The sequence below is a fragment of the Amblyomma americanum genome, chromosome 7 (genome assembly GCF_052857255.1).
Source record: "Amblyomma americanum isolate KBUSLIRL-KWMA chromosome 7, ASM5285725v1, whole genome shotgun sequence".
Taxonomy (NCBI): domain Eukaryota; kingdom Metazoa; phylum Arthropoda; class Arachnida; order Ixodida; family Ixodidae; genus Amblyomma; species Amblyomma americanum.
The window spans coordinates 57,797,970-57,816,497 of record NC_135503.1 but is presented as its reverse complement, the minus strand read 5'-3'; the positions used below and the strand labels follow the sequence as shown (position 1 = coordinate 57,816,497).

Sequence of the window (18,528 nt, the reverse complement as noted above, 5' to 3'; positions counted from 1 at the left end):
ACCTAACCTAACCTAACCTAACCTAACCTAACCTAACCTAACCTAACCTAACCTAACCTAACCTAACCTAACCTAACCTAACCTAACCTAACCTAACCTAACCTAACCTAACCTAACCTAACCTAACCTAACCTAACCTAACCTAACCTAACCTAACCTAACCTAACCTAACCTAACCTAACCTAACCTAACCTAACCTAACCTAACCTAACCTAACCTAACCTAACCTAACCTAACCTAACCTAACCTAACCTAACCTAACCTAACCTAACCTAACCTAACCTAACCTAACCTAACCTAACCTAACCTAACCTAACCTAACCTAACCTAACCTAACCTAACCTAACCTAACCTAACCTAACCTAACCTAACCTAACCTAACCTAACCTAACCTAACCTAACCTAACCTAACCTAACCTAACCTAACCTAACCTAACCTAACCTAACCTAACCTAACCTAACCTAACCTAACCTAACCTAACCTGGGCTGGGCTGGGCTGGGCTGGGCTGGGCTGGGCTGGGCTGGGCTGGGCTGGGCTGGGCTGGGCTGGGCTGGGCTGGGCTGGGCTGGGTAAGCATTGTTGAGCTTGTTTCTTTCAGATGTGGATGGCCTTGGCAGTGACCAGCTTGGCTCCCGCCAACTTTCTGATTACCGACGGCTCGAGAGGGCTGCTGCTAATGTTGTGTTTACACCTCACATGATGGCTGGTAAGTTGTTGCAGCACCACTCGATCAGTACATTTATGCATATAGGGAAAATAATAAGGTTTGATAATGGTTGTAGTGACTTTCACCTTCTAAGGACTGACTGTTGTGAAATGTGTTACTGTAGGATTTTGTTTTTGATTTTTGTTGAAAACAGCATCCTGCAAGCAACTATGGGGTGCTGTTTTTGACTGCATTGCTTTTAACCTGGGCAACGTATAACATTTTCTCATTCATCCTGGTTTCACATGATGCCAGGCCGTTTCATGGTAGACTGACTGCCAGCCTCGCCATGTTGTGTGCAGGCATGAAGTTTGCCCGTCACGTGCTCACTGCCTGCTGGGACACCATGCTCGAGGTGCTGTCTGTGCTCCTGAATGGCACCAACTCTTGTGGCATTGCGAGCTCCTTGGGCCTCCTTCTGGGCACGGATGGTGCCAAGGAGGACCATCGCAAGGCCAGGGAGGCCGTAGCCAACTGTTTGGATGGGTTGCAGTGTGCTGCCAAGCTGTGCAATGTTCTTGGTAAGGCCATCTCACCCTGTGTGTGGAGTTTCGTTTGACTGTGGCCCTGTCAGGTGAATGCTCATTGATGAGAGGGTGAATGCTCATTGATGAGGCAAACTGGCGGAGATTAGCTGCTTATGTCATGCTGTTAGATCTCCTAGTCAACTGGCATCACGTAGGCCATGAACATGTATTTTATATTAAGCACGGGCACATTTAAGGCATTGAAATGTTGTACAACTGGTTGAAAAAGAAAAAAACTTTGGTACAAATTTTGTAGCAGCAATACTGCTTTGTCTTGGCAAAGACTTCACTATTCAATTGCTATGTAACTACCCTCTGTGATGAGGAATTGTGAAAAGTGAATAAATATTTCAGCTACTCTGATTGTATTTCTTCACTGCAAAAGGCTAGCTGAAGGCATTGTATGCAACACAAATTAGTCTGCTCTGCATTGCTGTCTAACTAGCTCTGACATTTCTACATCATATGATATGGCGGCAACTGCTAATTTTTGTGAAAGGTCTCTACTACTACAAGTACATCTTTATTTCCAGAAGACAACTGGATGGTCTCTTGGGCTAAAAGCTACACAAAAGCTTGACGAGGCCCAAGAGACCATTACAAGGCAGCAGCGTAAAGAATAGAAACATAATAGATGAATAGTACATAGGTAGACAGTAATAGGGAAATAATAAAACAGTTACTGTGACAGGTAATAATGATGTCAATCACATAAAGCTACCAGTAATGAACTGAAACCAAAATAAAACAACTGAAAAGCACATACGCGGAAACAACAAACAAAAATTTATGGATCACAACTGCACAAAACAGGAATGTAATTGTTTTTTGTTCAAGCCCACTGTGTGTCTATATTTGTTTAGTATTGTAGGGAGGTTATGGGTAAGTGACTGATATTTATAAAATGTACAAAAATGAGGAATTGCCCACGCATCAACATTTCTTGTTTGCACGCCTGTGGCCAGTGGCCACTGTAGGCCTCCATTTTGGCTAACAAGATGTGCACGCCTCACCACTTGCTTGCTGCTCTTTGCCACAGGCCTGCAGACAAAGTGCGGAGCAATCTTTGCCCAGCTGGCAGCAGCATCATGCCCAGCCTTAAACCCCAATGGTTCCATTGCTGGCCAGTTGCGCCGACCCGTCTCCAAGAGGGACCGCTTCCGCAAGACTGTGCTGCCCGGTCGCAGCAAGTCCGTGCGGTTGCACGCATCTCATGTCCTTAGCATGGATGTCCTCCTCAGCCGAGGCCTTGAACTGGGAAGCCACAGTGCCGTGTGCTGGAAGCATGTGTTCAGGTGAGCATTTGCAGGTTTCACTGCAAGTCTTGTTCGTTTCACTACAAGTGTGAGATGCTCGCTGATTCACTAGAGTGAAATGCAGTGTGCGTTACGGTAGCTCTGTCTAGCTATCGTCTCATATTGTTAAGGTCAGTGCATCTCTAAACTTTCTGCTGATTTTTGATATGTGTTTGCAGTTTAGTGAATTTTAAAGGTCTTGCAATATTTAAGAAAACAGCGTATTTACTCGCTTAATCGATGCAGTCACATAATGAATGCACCCTCTACTTTGACTGTCAAAAAGTACAGTTTTTCTGAATATTGTGCCTGCCTAATAAACGTGCCCCCAAATTTTCAGAAATTTTTTTGGGAAAAAAGTTAAATTATTTACGTGAGTCAGTGCAGTAAAACGATGTGAGTGTTATTTGTTTCTCCTGAGTAATGTACAACTCATCTTATTCACTCATTTTAACAAAGCTGAACCATTGGTGCTGCTTTCTCTATCATACCAAGCTGTCAGTTTCACCTCTGGGATCTGAGTTTTGGGCATTGATCGTAGTCATATAAAGTGTTAGCTGGTGTATAATTTTTTCATTTTTCTGAAAGTGTGGTATTGCCCTCACTGTCCTTCTTTGAAGCACGCCTTGTTTCCTTTCCCTGGAAGCTTTGAACACCTGAGGTGGCCTCCGGCTGTGTTTTTATTTGCAATGGAAATGGACCTGTCACCTCGCTGAGTACATTTGGCCATCACATGTGCATAGGTGCTGCAGCTACATTCTGGAGCTGGAGCAGAGCTGCTTCCAGGTGAAGCCGGCCTCTTCATCTTCCTCTTCTTCGGGGCCGTCCCACCTGAAGCTGCAGCTGTCTTCTTTCTCATGGGGCGAAAGGGTGCAGCAGGCACTCAGCCCAAAGTCTTCGCCTTCCTCGGATGGCCTCCTCCTGCTGCAGCCACCGTCCGAACAGTTTGAGTGAGTCGCGCTTTCTCATTGTGGTTTTCCAGCTATAGTGTGTGCAGTATATTGATTGCACTAGAGTTTTGATGGAATAGTACTCCTGTCAGCAGAGATCAGTCATTTTGTTTTAACACTTCTCAAACACATCTGAATGAAGTTTTTTTAGCTAGAGATGGTGGCTCATGTCACTGTGGGTGCTGTTAGACCACTGTCAAGATAGGTGTCACCACCCATTTAGAACAGAAAATTCACTAAACATCTGCATGTGCATGAAGTGATTTCAAGTGAAATGTTCACTTGCAAAACTGAAGAAGCACTTGTGACATGCAAAGGGAGTGGTGGCAGTGGTGGACAGCAGAAACAGAGACTGCCACCTTCAGTGGTCTCATTGGTAATCACTTGTCGATTTTTTTTTTTTTTTCAGGGAGGAAATGGCTGTAGAGGCACTGACGATGCCCGGTGTTGGACACGCGGGCAGTGCAAATGTCATCGACCTGGTCAAGAATGCCACCCAAGCCTCTGGCTCTGGCGTACTGATGGGAAAACAGCTCCAGCCAATTGTCGAGGCCCTGTCACAGCTTGTTGACAGGTCTGCACACTTACACTTGTTCTTGTTGTTAAAAGTCAGTCAGGCTCTCAGGAAGACTAATTTGGGTTTGAGGGGGGCCAAAAATGTGTTTGAAATAAAGGAAGCCCAGTTCAGCTGCCTTTAAAACACGTGATTTCCTAGGACTAAAGCTTTGGTTTGAAATAACCACGAGTTCATGTGAAGTTCAGATTAACCTTAGCCCAGTGTGCTTTGCTGGTTCTAGAGTGTCAGCTCTAATTATCTCATTCTTTAGTTTTGTGCCCCTGTCGTCAGCGTTGGCATTCGCAGTGCCAATTGCCACCTACCTTAGTCGGCAGGTGGCAAAATGCAGAGAGAACCCTACTGTCCACTTTTAGGGAAGATGAGGGAGGGGAGAGGAAAAGTGGAAGAGAAAAGAGGGGGAGAAGGTGGGAGGCGATGGTGTCCTTCTGGCTTGGGTGCCCACCTCGGCGGTGAGGGGTGGCTGGTTCGAAATCCACTGCTGGGCAAGGATGGGTACAAGCATCTGGAGCATGATTTCCTTAGGGGCATGCACTTGGGAGAGGCTCCTCAAAACCTGCTGGCCTTTTTCGGGGACAAACCCAGTTTTGGCCACCTTAAACTGCAAAGGTGGTTCATGCTACCTTGCTGACATAGGGGTTCAGGTTCGTATGCCCTAACCAGCATGTCTAAACAGATGTAGAGTTTAACTGTTACTGCTGTAAGTGATCTTTCAAAAGAATTTCACTTCAGGGTATCACTGCAGTCCTGAGGGAAGTGTTATTATACCTCGGGCTTTATAGGTTTAAGAGATCAAAAAGCAGAGCTTGTCTGTGAAAAATTCTTCACTGCCATAGCATAGTTAATGCTCAAACATGCGTTACACACTAATAACCACTCTGTGATTTTGTTTAATGCAGTAAAATGTAAAAAAAAAGGCTGTTTGCTGTTAGTTCAGCAAAAATGGATTATGCCTGAGGGCTTAATCCAGAAGTCATTAATTACTAAATAGAGCAGTTTCACAGCATGCATAGCAAGCTGACAACACAGAATATTTTTCTTGAGCTGAAGTGCATTTTTATGCGTAACTTCAGTATCAGTGATGTGATATTACTCCACGTGATGAAAGTGTGAGTCTGGCTCAAATACAAGTTAATGCTACCGTTTGTAAACATAGCGTGACAGAGGGCAAAATTAGCAGTTTTTTTTTCAGCTTTTTTTTTTCTCAGTAAATTGATTTTTGTAGCTCACAGATTTTTTGAAGTGTAATTATTCAGACCATTTTCAGGTCCTGCTGAATCGAAAATATCATTGGTGACTGCAATGCAAATGCAGCAAAATAATGATGAATTTCAGCATGATACTATGAATTGTAAAGTTCCCTTGCTGAAGAGCAGTGTGTTTTGGATGTTCACAATTTCGGGTTTTCAGAATACACTTGCATACTGCTATGTATGATTCCACATTAAAAGAGCTGGTATGCTATAGTGCTCATGTAACTGTTAAGATTTCAATTCCAGCCAAAGAGCTGCAGTTTGTCCCATTTTATCTAGAACGTTTCATTGTGGCATATTTTTTAAAGCATAGGTGTAGTTCTAGCGCGGCAGAATTTATTAACTGATCCAAATTGCCTCCAGTGCAGGCTTTACTCTGTCGAACTACTGGTTGTATTGAAAACATCTTCATGTGTCTCGTAGTTTGCTATTAGTCGGCATCACTGTATGCCTCTGCTGTGCAGGCTGTTTGATGAGGCAGCCGGCAAGCTGAACCTTTGTGCCCTGGTCGACTTCTTGTCGGAGCTGTGCGCTGCCAGTCGGACCCAGCTGTTCAGCCGTGGCGCTTCTCTTGCTGCCCGCCACCCTGTGCTACTGCTCAACAGGCTAAGTGAAGTCATGCTACGATGCGCCCGTGGTGGTCGGCCCCTGGTGCATGTTATGAAGGCCTGGAGCGTCGTGGCACCTCACTTTGTGGAGGTTGGTGCCCATTTTGGTGGTGGGCAGGCGGACCTATGATATGAAATTTCGACTTAAATAGAAATCTGTTGCAACTTTTTTAGTGTGCTAGCACTGAAACTCCCAGTCTTAGATTTCGCGGATGCTTGTCTGTCTGATGAAGCCTCTGGCAGGTGGCCTGCTTGATATGGCGGGCAGGTGGCAACCTGCCCACTATAGGTTTTGAAACCCACCGGTGGGTTTTGAACCCATGCCAGCGCGAACAGGTCAGCTTTGCTGGCCACTGCATTGACCACTAAGTCATCACCGCAGCCGAACATCCTGCGTGTTTAACTTCCAGCCTCTCACGCTGTACTTTGGATGTCGCTGTGGATGTCGTTGTCTTCATCAACTTTCATTTGTGCGCAATGGATCCAGAACACACTGCTATCGCATTGCCCTCTTAAACTGAGCCTCAAACTGAAACCAAAGTGAAAACTCAAGTGCAAGCACCTTGTGCAAGTGCATCTAATTCACATTGGCCTAACCACGCTAAATCGGCTGCCAATTTTTTTTTCCCTGCCTAATGAACCCTCCTCCCAAGTAAATGTAAACTTTCAAACCCGGGTACTTCGGATCAATAGTCAAGCACCCTAACCACTGAGCCACCGCCGCAGCTGTGTTTCGATGGAGGCGGAACCCAAAAGGTGCCTTTTGCGCTGGCCTGTGCTGTGTGAAATCTGTGCATCCCCAGGTGGTGGAAGTTATTCCTGAGTGGCCCTCCACTACTGTTTCTTCCTTTCTTCTCTCAGTCCCTCCTTTTTCTCTTTCCTTATAGGGGGGGGGGGGTTCAGGGTTCCATGGAGATATGTGAGACAGTTATTGTGTCATTTCTTTTCCTCAACAACCATTTTTCATTTTTTTTCATGTAAACTTTCCTGGACAAAAGTGGGTTTATTACAAGAGTAAATTTGGTAATTCAGTTTTTGCCATGAAGTTCGTTTTGACTGTGAATATTTCAGATCTGAGCTCAACCTTCAATATATATCGCAGTTAAATTTCTGCTCTTGCATTGCTTTTTGTCAGAGCATTGCATTAAGGGGTTTTCTAATTGATGGGGAGTAGTGCATCTGTTTTCAAAGCTTGTGGATAATAATCTTTTGTTGCAGCTTATAGCAGAGTCAGTGCATGTGAATTTAAAAGCTGCTCACACATTTATGCGTGAAAAATTATCAATATTGCTCTCAATGGGTCTTATAGTAAAGATACTTTAAAGCTTAAGCTTTGAGTAGAACTTTGGTTTGGGCTAGTTGGTTCATAGCTGAAACTCATTCTAAAGACAGCACGAAAGAGACACGGACAAAAATGCACTTGAAAACAACGGGACCAGGACCCCTTACAACTGAGGTTCATTCACCCAAGCCCTTGCAATTTCATTGTACAACTGCACCTTATCATAGAAGCCTTTCACCGAAACTAAAAACCATATACAACTTTCATATTGCACATTCGTGCCATCCACGGGCCAAAATGTTACAGCCAGTTAGCAGTGATGCCAAGAATATGTAATGTGACAGTTATTCATGGCTTTTGTTTTGGTGAACGGTTTCTGTGATAAGGCTTGGCTGTAGCATAAAATGGGAGGGTTTAGTGAATAAACCTCCTCAGTCATGAGTGGCGACGGTCCCGTTGTTGTCATATGCCTTATTTGTCTCTTTTGCGCATTCTTTAGATTCAGTTAATCTTTGAATACTGAAGGTTCATTTAGAACAACCTTTTCAGAACTGTTTTGAGCATGAAGTCATGTGCGAGATATATTTTTTTCATGTGCAGTTGCTGCTGTATTTTTTTTTTTTTTTTCAGTTTTTACATGGTGTGGATTGTTACATTTATTGAGGGGTCAGCTGACTTACAAGCTGCGAGCAATACTAACTGCAAACTTCAAACCAATGCAAAAGAATGGGAGTGCTTATGCTTAATTAATTGGGCAAAATAATGGCAAAAACGGGCATAGAATTTGCATTTCTCATTAGAGCAATGTTTGTCTTGCACGTGTATTAGTATTTGGTGCTGGACATCAAAATTATTGCCATACATTTTTGTTTGCAAAGCTAAGCTGTTTCAATGTTATTGTTTCTGCCCTCTTGAAGGTGGCCTGTCATAAGGACCATGTGATTGCCAAGAGAGCGGTGACCTCGATTCATGACATTGTGGGTGCCCTGCTGTCTACGCACATCGACTTGCCGCACTTCCACTTCAATGAAGCGCTGTTCAAGCCCTTCGAGAACATCCTCTGCCTCGAGCTATGCGATGTCGACATTCAGGAGCAGGTGCGCTGAGGAGCTGCTGGGTGCTTACAGAATGCACCACAGTCCATTCACTCCTTGTCAGGATGTGTGCTTGCTCAGGCCACTTGTTAAAAAACTGCGCAGTCAAATCTTAGTACTTTTGAATTCAAACGGGACTGAATAAGACTAGGCCAAAGAAATTTGTGCATGCAGAACACGAGAATGCTGTTAAAGAATATGAATGTGGTTTCATGTTAGCAAGGCAATACAGTGCTGACTATTATGCACTGTAAAGGTGAAAATTAGCAAGTGATTAATGCAGACAAGTTCTAAAAAAACAAACTAAAAACGATTTCATACATTGGCTACTTCTTTTACGAAGTTGAGTTAAGCATCATTTTATTAATTATTATTCATGAAGGCACGCACCTTCAGTGAGGCCATTTGCACGTGATGTTGTTTTGTGCTGCTTTTGGACATGAGGTGTTGTAGTGCCACTTGGTGTGACTTTACAAAAGTTGAAAGCTGGGGAAAGTGCTGTGTTTCCCCGATCACGCTGGAGCACAGTTCGTTTTGTCATATGTGTTTGCTCGTTGTGATCATAGATGTTGCTGTCATAGGAGTTAATTTTTTATCATCATGAAGATTTTGGTTGATTCGGCCTAATTTCAAGTAATGTGGCACTAGATAATGGATAATCACTGTGGTGAGTTCATTACGTCAAAGTCGACCACTGCAACACCTCCATTTCATGGAGTTTGCAAATGCCTGCGCTCCAGTGGGGGCATCATTGGGAAATTCGCTACATGAATGTTCATTACATCAAGGCTTAAGTGTACTCAGTCACACGTAGTAGTTCACATAAATGCTGATGGCTTGGTGGTGGTTGTCTCAGTTCCACATTTAGCATGAAAACTAAAATACTGGAGCACAGCCAAACGACCTAACAGCCTTCTTGGCTATGCCACATTTACTCACATAATGAACGCAATTTCTTTCCCAAAAATTTGGAGGTGAATTTATTATGTGGTAATATTTTTGCAAGGGTTTACGTTTTGGCAATCAAAATATTGCACATGTTCATTATGTGAGTAAATACAACACATTCATAAAACTCACTTGAGTGTCCCATATTTTCAGTGTATTACCGCATGTTCATTATGCGAGTAAATACAACACATTCATAAAACTCACTTCAGTGTCCCATATTTTCAGTGTATTACCATATATATTCGTGTAATGAACCCACTTTTTCTAAAGGAAAGTTGACACCAATCTGAGGGGAGGGTTCATTAGGTGGGAAAAAAAATGTTTCAACAGATTTTTTGGGGAGAGTCGAAATTTCCTATCATATGCCCGTCCCATCCGTCCATCAACAAAAAAGCATGCGATCAGACACATTCATGTCGCAGATGCTAACACGGTTCACTTTGAAAAGTGTTTGCTATATCACGGCGCGACCCGACAATTTCGTGATGGCTGGCAGCGCTGGCCAATCGCGGCGAGACAGCGAACATGCTTAACACTGGCGGTGAAGGTCAGGTGCACATTTTTTTTGTGAGGTTAAAAAAAACTTGCAGAACAGTCGCAAGTGTGTAATGTGGATGTTTAAACCTTAGCTTTGGCGAGTGGTTAGGTATTGTCGCTTGCGATCTCGAGCTCGGCAAATCGCTCGGTGCTATGAATGTCCTGCTTCCTTCATAGCATTTCAATATAGAGGATGTTTTATAGCGTTCTGGTTTAAACTGCTACGCTCCTCTCAGATGCTCAAGCACTTGCCGACTTTTTAAGCACACAGTAGCGCAGCCGGCCGCGCAGCAGTGCGCCGAGCCACCACTGCCGGCACTTCTGTCAAGGACACACAACATCTCGGCACTTTGCCAAGTTCGCGAAGCCTCCCCACCCCGCTGTCGTCAAAAAATAAACAAACCTTCTGTGATGTTATTAGCGCCCAACATCTTGGCACGCTGCCAATGTCTGCGTTGTGGACAGTGCAAAAACTGAGGAACGCGCTATGAGAAGCTAATGCTTATGGTTAAAAAAAAAGTAAATTCTTAACAACAAAAGGGGGGGGTGGGTTTATTATGCGAGCAGATACGATATGCAGTTCCCAGTGTGAATGTCTGGTGTGCACAATTATTCTCCCACAGATTGTGAGCTGCATCTGTGAATTTGTGGAAGGATCGACTGCGGAGATCCGATCCGGGTGGCGCCCTCTGTTCGGTGCCCTACGAGCAGTGCGCATGCCCTGTTCAGTGGCATCCCCCCATGGTCCGCATGGTGGTGCCACCGCGTGCGGCGCAATCTCGGAGCGTGAGCAGCTGGAGAGGACCCACCACCTGAGAGTGGTTCTTGACGTGTTCGACGCTTTCCTGGGCACTGACAACCCAAGTGTCTTTGCGAACGCTGCCGTGGACTGCCTTCTTTGTCTTCTGAAGCATGTCCGGGGACCAGGTACTGCCCTTAAATGTGCATAGTAATAGAAGAGCCATATCAGTTTGTAGAATTTCGAAAACGCGATTACCCTCGCCACTGTGGCTCAACTAATTTTGGCTGCGTCGTGCCAAAATAGATGCGCTTTCAGAAACCATGCAGGCAAAGCAACCCCTCCAGTGCACGTAACTGGTCCAAATAGCCAAATTTTGTAGAGCCGCAGTGCCGGGGGGATATGCAATCACATTTTCGAATTTCTAGGAACTTATATGGCTATTACTAATGACTGGCTACGAATTGCTAATTGCAACCAGGTGCTTATCGGTAATTGTTAAGAAGTTAAGTATTAGAATTTGGTTAATTACTTTACTCTTAACAAGATTTGCCTGTCTTAACGCAAGAGCGTTAAGGGGTTCGTGTTGCAAAACATCATCGTCAGCGTTGCCGGCATTGCCGGTGTCATCGACCATGAGCGAAAAATCCACGAAAAATCTGCAGAGAAGCAACCTAGGTGGCAGGTGGGCTACCTAGGTCATCACAACCTGCCCACCGAATAGTGAGCAAACTGCCCACCGTGACAGATGGCAGTTAAATTAATGATTGGTCGCTTGGAAAGAGCAATCTGGGTCGCACAAGGCCCACTAGTGGCAGCACCTGCCATCTCAGGGCAGTGGTCTATCGCTCAACCGCTGCACCACTGCGCCAGGCGTGGCACAGTGGTGCCATGCCTGGGATCTATGAAGGTAAAGTAGAGAATGACCAATTCTGCATATATGGGAATTAACCCATTACGCTGTCGTGTCGTACCATTAAGGCGGAGCTTAGGTGCTCCTTCCAATTTTTTTTGACGTCCACCATCACTGGTGTTACTATGTTGCAAAAGGCTTCTCTTTACCTCAAAAACCCTATTTTTTAAAATTTACAACCTTCTGAAAAAAGCACCTGACATATATTTTGAAAATTACCCTTGACCTTTTGCATGGGGTTTATGCAATTTAGCCTGAGCATTCGGTCATCTTTCTTTGCCCGCATCGATTGCCTTCACCTTCTTGATGCAGCCGAGCTGCAGGAGCAGCAGCAGCAGGCTGATGCCGAGGCAGGCCTTGCCCAAGACGTGGAGGTGATCCCGCTCAACCTGTGCCAAGCAGCACTGCGCTACCTGGAGAGATGCGCCCACATGCTCTCTTCCATGTACCTGATGCCCGCATGCCCTGTCTTCCACTCGGCACGCCGGTGAGTGCACATGCCTTATCCACTTTCTGCTCTTTCTCTTTCTCACTCATGTAGTACCTGTGTGTCTGATTACAAATAACATAAAAATAATAAAAATCTTGTTTCTCGCCAAGTTTCATCTTGTTTTCACTATAGCAGAGAGATCTGCTGGTTGAAATGTTTTTCTTTACACGATTGATTGCTTGTCGTTAGTTTTTGTTTTTTCTTCTGATGATTTTTGTTTCGGTTTTGAGGATATGTGATACTTTGCTTTTCACAACTTTTTTTTTTGTGCGATTGCAATGACCTTTCAGTTTTAGCCATGATGCATTAGCTTTGATATGTGTGCGCCATGTCTGCACCTTATGTATGTGCTTTTAACAAAAGGCATGGAAGTGAATAGTTATGGCTGATAAAACCAGGCATGTGACTATTTTATTTTGATGGTTGGTGCATAAATAGGAAGGCTACTTTTTTTTTTTTACTAAGTACAGTAAATATAAGAAATTCACTTTGGCATCCATGTCAATGTATGTGGTAAGCACTACTAGTCATTTGTAGTGCCGGAAGTTGAATGATGTGCCACTAGTTATTTTTTATTTTAAAATATCTAACATCCGTGTGCCTATGCCACACGTGCAAAGACTAACACACTGAGTGCCTGAAAACTATATCTCACTCAAGCCATTGTTTTTGGAACTGGTTCTACATGTCCAGATTTATTGCCCCTGAACACTGTAAAGATCAGTGACAGGATAGAAATGCTCTGAAGTGGTAAGTGGTCTGAAATTATAAAAAGGGTGATGTTACAGGTGCCTACCATCAGAGATGTTTTATTTTTAGCTTCTTCAGAAGGTTTTGGGGACGCAAATGCACAAAAGAGCTGTGATTTGTTGGCTGTAAATAACATTATCCGCATTGAAAATTGAAATGCTGCTTGGCTTCTTGCTAAGCTTTATAGTGCCTTTAAATTTACTATTTGATCTGCAAATGATGTTGATTTGAGAACAAACTGCTTTAAAATGGATTCATCCTCCACTACTCCCTACAGATTTACAATGATATTAAGGCTAGTACTCTAATTACACATGTGAAAGCATCTTAATGTCATTAGAACATCAGGCCTCAGGCATGTAACACTTTAAATTTTGCTTGTATAGCGTAGGTATTAGCTGAAGTTTATGTTTTAAGGTATGTAAATCACTTGTGTCACTTCATTTTGTTGGCAACAAATCATTCTTTGACGTATTATTAACTGTCATCGCGTCCTGTCATACCAGCAATGTATAAAAACCTCGATACGTTTTAAAAAAAATTGCGGAAAAATGTATTGCAGAAACGCATGATCCAAGCCGCCTAATTTTGAGAAAACTGTTGAACGAGATACCGAACAGACGGGCTTGACGTCCCATCTGTTCTCCGCCAGGTAGTTACACGCAGTGACCGAACGCTCCGCGAGTTCTACCTTGGACGATTAACAACTGGATGCCCCACTCCAGTTGTACTCAACATAGTGCTGTGCACGTGTTTTCTTATTGCTCCATCATGAACTAATCACACGCACAACCTGGACACATTTCTTTTTGTGTAAATAGTTCGTGTATATTACCTCTCCCCGTATGCTCTCTTCCTGTCCCCTCACCTCTTTCATTTCATTTCTCCATTCTGCCTGCTATCCTTTATTTCCGCTGCACCAGCTCAGGTGCTTCAGTAGCAAAAATTTTTTCCTTCCTTTTTATTATTATTTTAATAAAAACCACTTACTACTAATACTTGAACGAGATACAAAGACATTTATTAACCATTTCTCTTCATAAAAATGTCGATTAGCATTTCTTGCCACAAGACCTGATCAGATCCTTTTCTAGTTCGCAGAATTCTGTCTGCGTTCGCGCTGTCTCAAGTGCGGAAGGAGCTTTGTAACGCATCCGGCCCGTCGACGGCAATGACGAAAGTAACCAAAATCTCTTCCTCGTCACTTTCGAATGCTTCGCCCCCCTTTGCGGCGAAGTACTTTGGGGAAGCAGACTGTCAGAGCAGTTCTGCTTTTTAAACTGCGTTCCCTGGACCGTAAGCGCATCGCTGTAGTTTGTAGATACTCGACCCATTGCCCCTGTACACCGCGATAAAAACCTCGGCGTTTTTACTCCTCATGTCACATCCGCGCTAAAGCAGCTGTCTCGAATGCCGGGCCGCCGTTTTTATTTTGTTGTTATTTCTGGGGGTGGCCGTGGTGGTGCTTTGCCTCCTTGCATCGAGGCTGTGCAGAGAAGATACCACAGCGGGTGATTGCCGCTGCATTTCTGCTTTTCATCAGCGTGCCCTCACGTTCGGCCCATTTTTATGTTTGCACATGTGCGGTCGGTCGATAAACATATTATGCGACCACAGTTTGTCGAAATTTTAAGCGCTGTAGCCAGGAAATTGTGTTATCCGGGAACGTATTAATCACAAGAAATATAGTGTAATTCTATGCTCTAGGGGACATTTTTAGTGTCCGCGATTTTGAGCGCACGAACCGCGAACGCATCAACGATGTTTTACTATTCCTTCTGTCTCCCTCTTCAGGATCAACTTCAACTCTGAGCCCAACTTTGTGGATCCAGTCATTCCCAACATGGAGCTGATTCTGTTCAAAGAGCCTGATTCTGTGTCTCAGCATTCTGATAATGAAAATGCAAATGACGAAGGTGCTAACAAGGCATGGTACGTCCAGGTGAGTGTCTAGCGTCACCTGCACACACATTTAAAATGACGACGTGGGAGGTGACAGGTGCCACAGTTGTGCTCTCAGAACAGTCACTTGACTGACTGCAGCACTTACAGTGGACGCACTGCACCGAATTTTGAAGTTTGCTACATATACTGTGTTAAGTGTGCCAGATAAGCATATTTGCTCAGCTTCCTTTCCAGTACGGCAGTTGGCTGCCTAGCGCAGCTTTGGCTGAACTCAGTATGACAGTACATCTCTCATTTTCAGCCCAGCGCTTCCTTCAGAATGTGCTGTTTTGATGGAATGCCTTGAAATGAAAAGTAGAATGGTCCCACCGAAACACAAACGGAATGATGCTGTTCTATTTTGTATTGTGCAGTATGCCGGTCAAATTGACTTCCATCAACTGCTTAATGTTAATACCCCGAAACATTGCATTGCACCTACTTTTTAAGGGTCAAATAAATTTTTTTTCCACCATTGCCCTTGGACGGGCAAAAACAAACTGGCAACAGTTGTAGACATTGGTAACTTTAGGGATATAGTGGCAGCTTATTGCTGTTACTATTGAAAGTCTGCAAACTTTTTTTGCTCAGGATGATTTGGCGGAAGCGTCGGTGCCCACCTCCCTTGACCAGACGTTGAGCCTAGAAGAGCTTGACCGGCCCACAGGTGTTCTGCATGTCTGGTTCCTCCTACTTGAGGGCTTGGCAGGAGCAGTGGCCACCTGCCCGCGACGCTACCAGCCGCACACCATCGACACCTTGTTCCAAATGCTCAGGGGGCTGCGGGAAGTGCCCGGTGAGCCCTCTTGCATGTACATTGAGTGTTGCATGTACATTCAGGGGCGCACCCCCTACTTGGCGGTTGGTAATTCTAAAAAAAATATCAGCCAGAAGAACTGTTTTATGTGTGCATAATTTCACCCGCGTGGTACGTTTCACTGGGAACTAAGAGACTATGATAACCGCCTGCCACACTTGATACGACTACGGACGTATCATCCCGCACGCCGGACTCTGCCTAAAATTGCGAATATATATAACAGTGCCTGAGTGCTCCCAACTCATCTTGTGCGCTGGGTGTTCGCACCGTAAAAGCCAGAACATGGGATGCACTTATGCTACCACTGTATTTCCTTGTGGCGACGTACAAACGCCAGGCTTGGGCACCTGGTGGCACTAGGCCTAGTGTGCTTCACGTCGCAGTGAAAGGGCTTTTGATCTAGTCACAGCTATCATAAAAAGTCTTATCTTGCTGCCAGTTTACCATCACACAACAACCTCACATTAAAATGAAGAGGTAACTGATTTCTGCAAGGCCTTCGGAAGCAAAGCGCACGGAAAAGCAGGCCAGGTGAAGGCCGCCTCACACCAACAGCCACGGGTCGCATACGTGCAGCATCGGCTCTGAACCATTGGTAAAGCTGTCATTACTGTCAGTCGAGCGTTGGATCTTAGGAGGACCTTAATAACTTAGAAGCACATCACGTTTGTCAGTAAAGTGATCTAGCAACCTGTTTCACTCTGGGCAGTTAATTTGCGCTAGTCGTTGGGTGCACGTCCCATCACCCATTCATTCTATCATTATGTATTTAAAGGATTCGTGAAAGCTGTGCTAATTCATCACAATAATGCGTGCCGTAGTATAAAATGGAGACGCGTAATCGGAGCTCCGCTGTAGTTTTAAAAGTTTAACGCCAAAATGCTGGTCCTGTGTAAGGTTCACACCTGGTCAGATCCCCGGAAAAAAGTGAAACCCTTACATGAGTATATATAAAGTATAATGTTGTGTTTACTCACAGTAAAAGACAGTAAATGACTCCGTGTGCACTGAAGGTGCCCAGCTGGCTAGTCATGCAGTACAGCCTCTGAAAGGATATGACCATGTTTCTCTTATCACGCCTCTGCAGTGTGGCTGTTGTCAACTGTACGAGTGTGTGCACCTCATGTCTTTTTCATCTACCACAGGCGACACGGGCATGCCACTGATATCTGGCCATGTCATATATTTCTGCGCCGTGATAACGGGTGTTGTGACGCTGCGTCAGTTGTACATTCAGCAGCTAATGTGGAAGCCTAGCATCTAATTCTGGAAGCGCCAAGTCTACTAGCAGGTATACACTGCACCTGCACATCTTTCCATCCGTCGAAGAAACCCTGCCTTTCCTAGCTATGCCTGCAAGCACGCTTCCCCGCACCTTTTCGCGAAAGCGTGAGGAAGCTACCTTTCGAGAGTGAGCATTGCATGCGGGGAAGCTCTCTAGCGGTCTACATTTGCTTGCTAAGAAGCAGTGTTTGAAATTTTTATTTTTTCTTGCTTGACAAAAAGGTGCTACGCAGACTTACGCGAGTACAGTTGCGCGGGATTCGCCATGGGTTGCGGTCGCTGTGAAAGTTCGTCTTTATGTAAAGACGTGAGAAGAAGCTGTTCGTCTTATACGGATTTTCTTTGCACTGAGTTTATGAGAGTCCGTCTAAGTGTTCTTTAATTCTTCGTTTTATCGAGAATTTGTATTGACCAAGTTCATCCTAAATGGCGTATGCTATGGGCTCGATTTCATTGAGTCCTGTATGCTTGTATCACCTTCGTGGAAATTTTAAAAATGATGTTAAAAAGTATATGCTGAGACGCATTTCTCTTTATTTTGTTCCTTTTGCAGGGCCAGAATTTGGTGTGTATGCCGTAAATCACCTGCTGCTGCCAATGCTTCAAGGATGGCTTCGTCGGGCATCTAAGACCTACCGGGGATGGGACGGCTTTGCCAACAACTTTAAGCAGTGCTGTGGCCTGGCTACAGAGCTAGTGGTGGAATACCTAGGAGAGCTGTCAGGTTTGTGCACGATGATGCGTGTTCTGAAAAATTGGTTGTACGAACTATGATAATAAAGTGTTGATAAACCACTTTATTCTTGAACATGCAGCATCCGGTGCCCTCAGTCAGGTTCGGGGTCTCACGCTCATGGTCCATCAGCTCTTCCTGGTGTTGGCTGAGTGCATTGCTCAACCTGTGGAGGCCGTGTCAAGGCTGGGATGTGCCTGCATTCGGTTCGTAGCATCTTCTATGTTTTTTGCATTTCTTTCTCGTAATTTCAGCAGCAGCCATGCAGTTGTCATGACCAGACTTGACAAGATAATGGTTTATGCCAAGGCTCGACATATTTTTTTATGTGGAAATCATCTGCTCATCCCTTCATGCGCGTGCATTCTGTAATCAGGAAGGAGAAAATTTAGCTGATGAAATAAGTTTAATTTATTCAATTGGTGAGCGTGTAGAATGCCTTAATTTCGTTTTGTTATTGACATAAGCTTTCCCTCACTAAGGGTCGACATGCAGTGAAGCACTCTTACCTGAAGCCTTCTAAGTGCTAGGGGGACCTTAAACGCCAGTGTGAAGTCAGTCACACTATCGATTTTCTTTCAGTCATATTAAATATGTAGATTTTTCAAAAAATCCGCTTTGCTAAAAGAAAGACAAACTGTTGCTATCATTTAATATCTGTTTTATTTTAACGCGCACTTTTTCATGCTATCTGTGGCTACAATTTTGTGAGGAGGAAGTTGATTGCCTAACAGTAAATTGTGTTCAAGAAATAGCAGTACTTATAAAGAGAGTCAGATTGGGTTATTTCGAAGGGGAAAGATGTTTTGTCTTAACCATATGTAGCCACCTTAGCCAGCGTGCTACACTTAGCAGTGATTTCTTTATTTCAAGCAAATTCAGTGTCCTTCACATCGCAAATAGGGTGCTTTTTTTTGTGCCAGCTGTGAACACAGTAAATATTGTTCCTCTAAATGCTGAGCTTGATGGCATATCTGCCATTATTTTATGCAGACAGATCTTGCTGCATGTAATAATATATACATATATATTTTTTAAATTTCTTAAGTCATGTGCATCTTCCAAACAGAAATTGA

At 44.2% G+C, this 18,528-nt stretch overlaps 1 protein-coding gene across 2 annotated transcripts in view; it reads left to right on the top strand.

The window, feature by feature from the left end:
• LOC144099176 (brefeldin A-inhibited guanine nucleotide-exchange protein 3) overlaps positions 1 to 18,528 on the top strand; it is a 103,169-nt gene that overhangs the window by 30,476 nt on the left and 54,165 nt on the right. For both annotated transcript variants that reach the window (XM_077632309.1, XM_077632308.1), the window contains 13 exons: positions 601 to 708; positions 1,011 to 1,229; positions 2,275 to 2,530; positions 3,274 to 3,480; positions 3,890 to 4,054; positions 5,772 to 6,006; positions 8,115 to 8,294; positions 10,403 to 10,706; positions 11,744 to 11,918; positions 14,466 to 14,613; positions 15,207 to 15,411; positions 17,273 to 17,443; positions 17,535 to 17,658. In XM_077632309.1, coding sequence (XP_077488435.1) covers positions 601 to 708; positions 1,011 to 1,229; positions 2,275 to 2,530; positions 3,274 to 3,480; positions 3,890 to 4,054; positions 5,772 to 6,006; positions 8,115 to 8,294; positions 10,403 to 10,706; positions 11,744 to 11,918; positions 14,466 to 14,613; positions 15,207 to 15,411; positions 17,273 to 17,443; positions 17,535 to 17,658 — 2,497 coding nt within the window. The remainder of the gene's footprint in view (positions 1 to 600; positions 709 to 1,010; positions 1,230 to 2,274; positions 2,531 to 3,273; positions 3,481 to 3,889; positions 4,055 to 5,771; positions 6,007 to 8,114; positions 8,295 to 10,402; positions 10,707 to 11,743; positions 11,919 to 14,465; positions 14,614 to 15,206; positions 15,412 to 17,272; positions 17,444 to 17,534; positions 17,659 to 18,528) is intronic.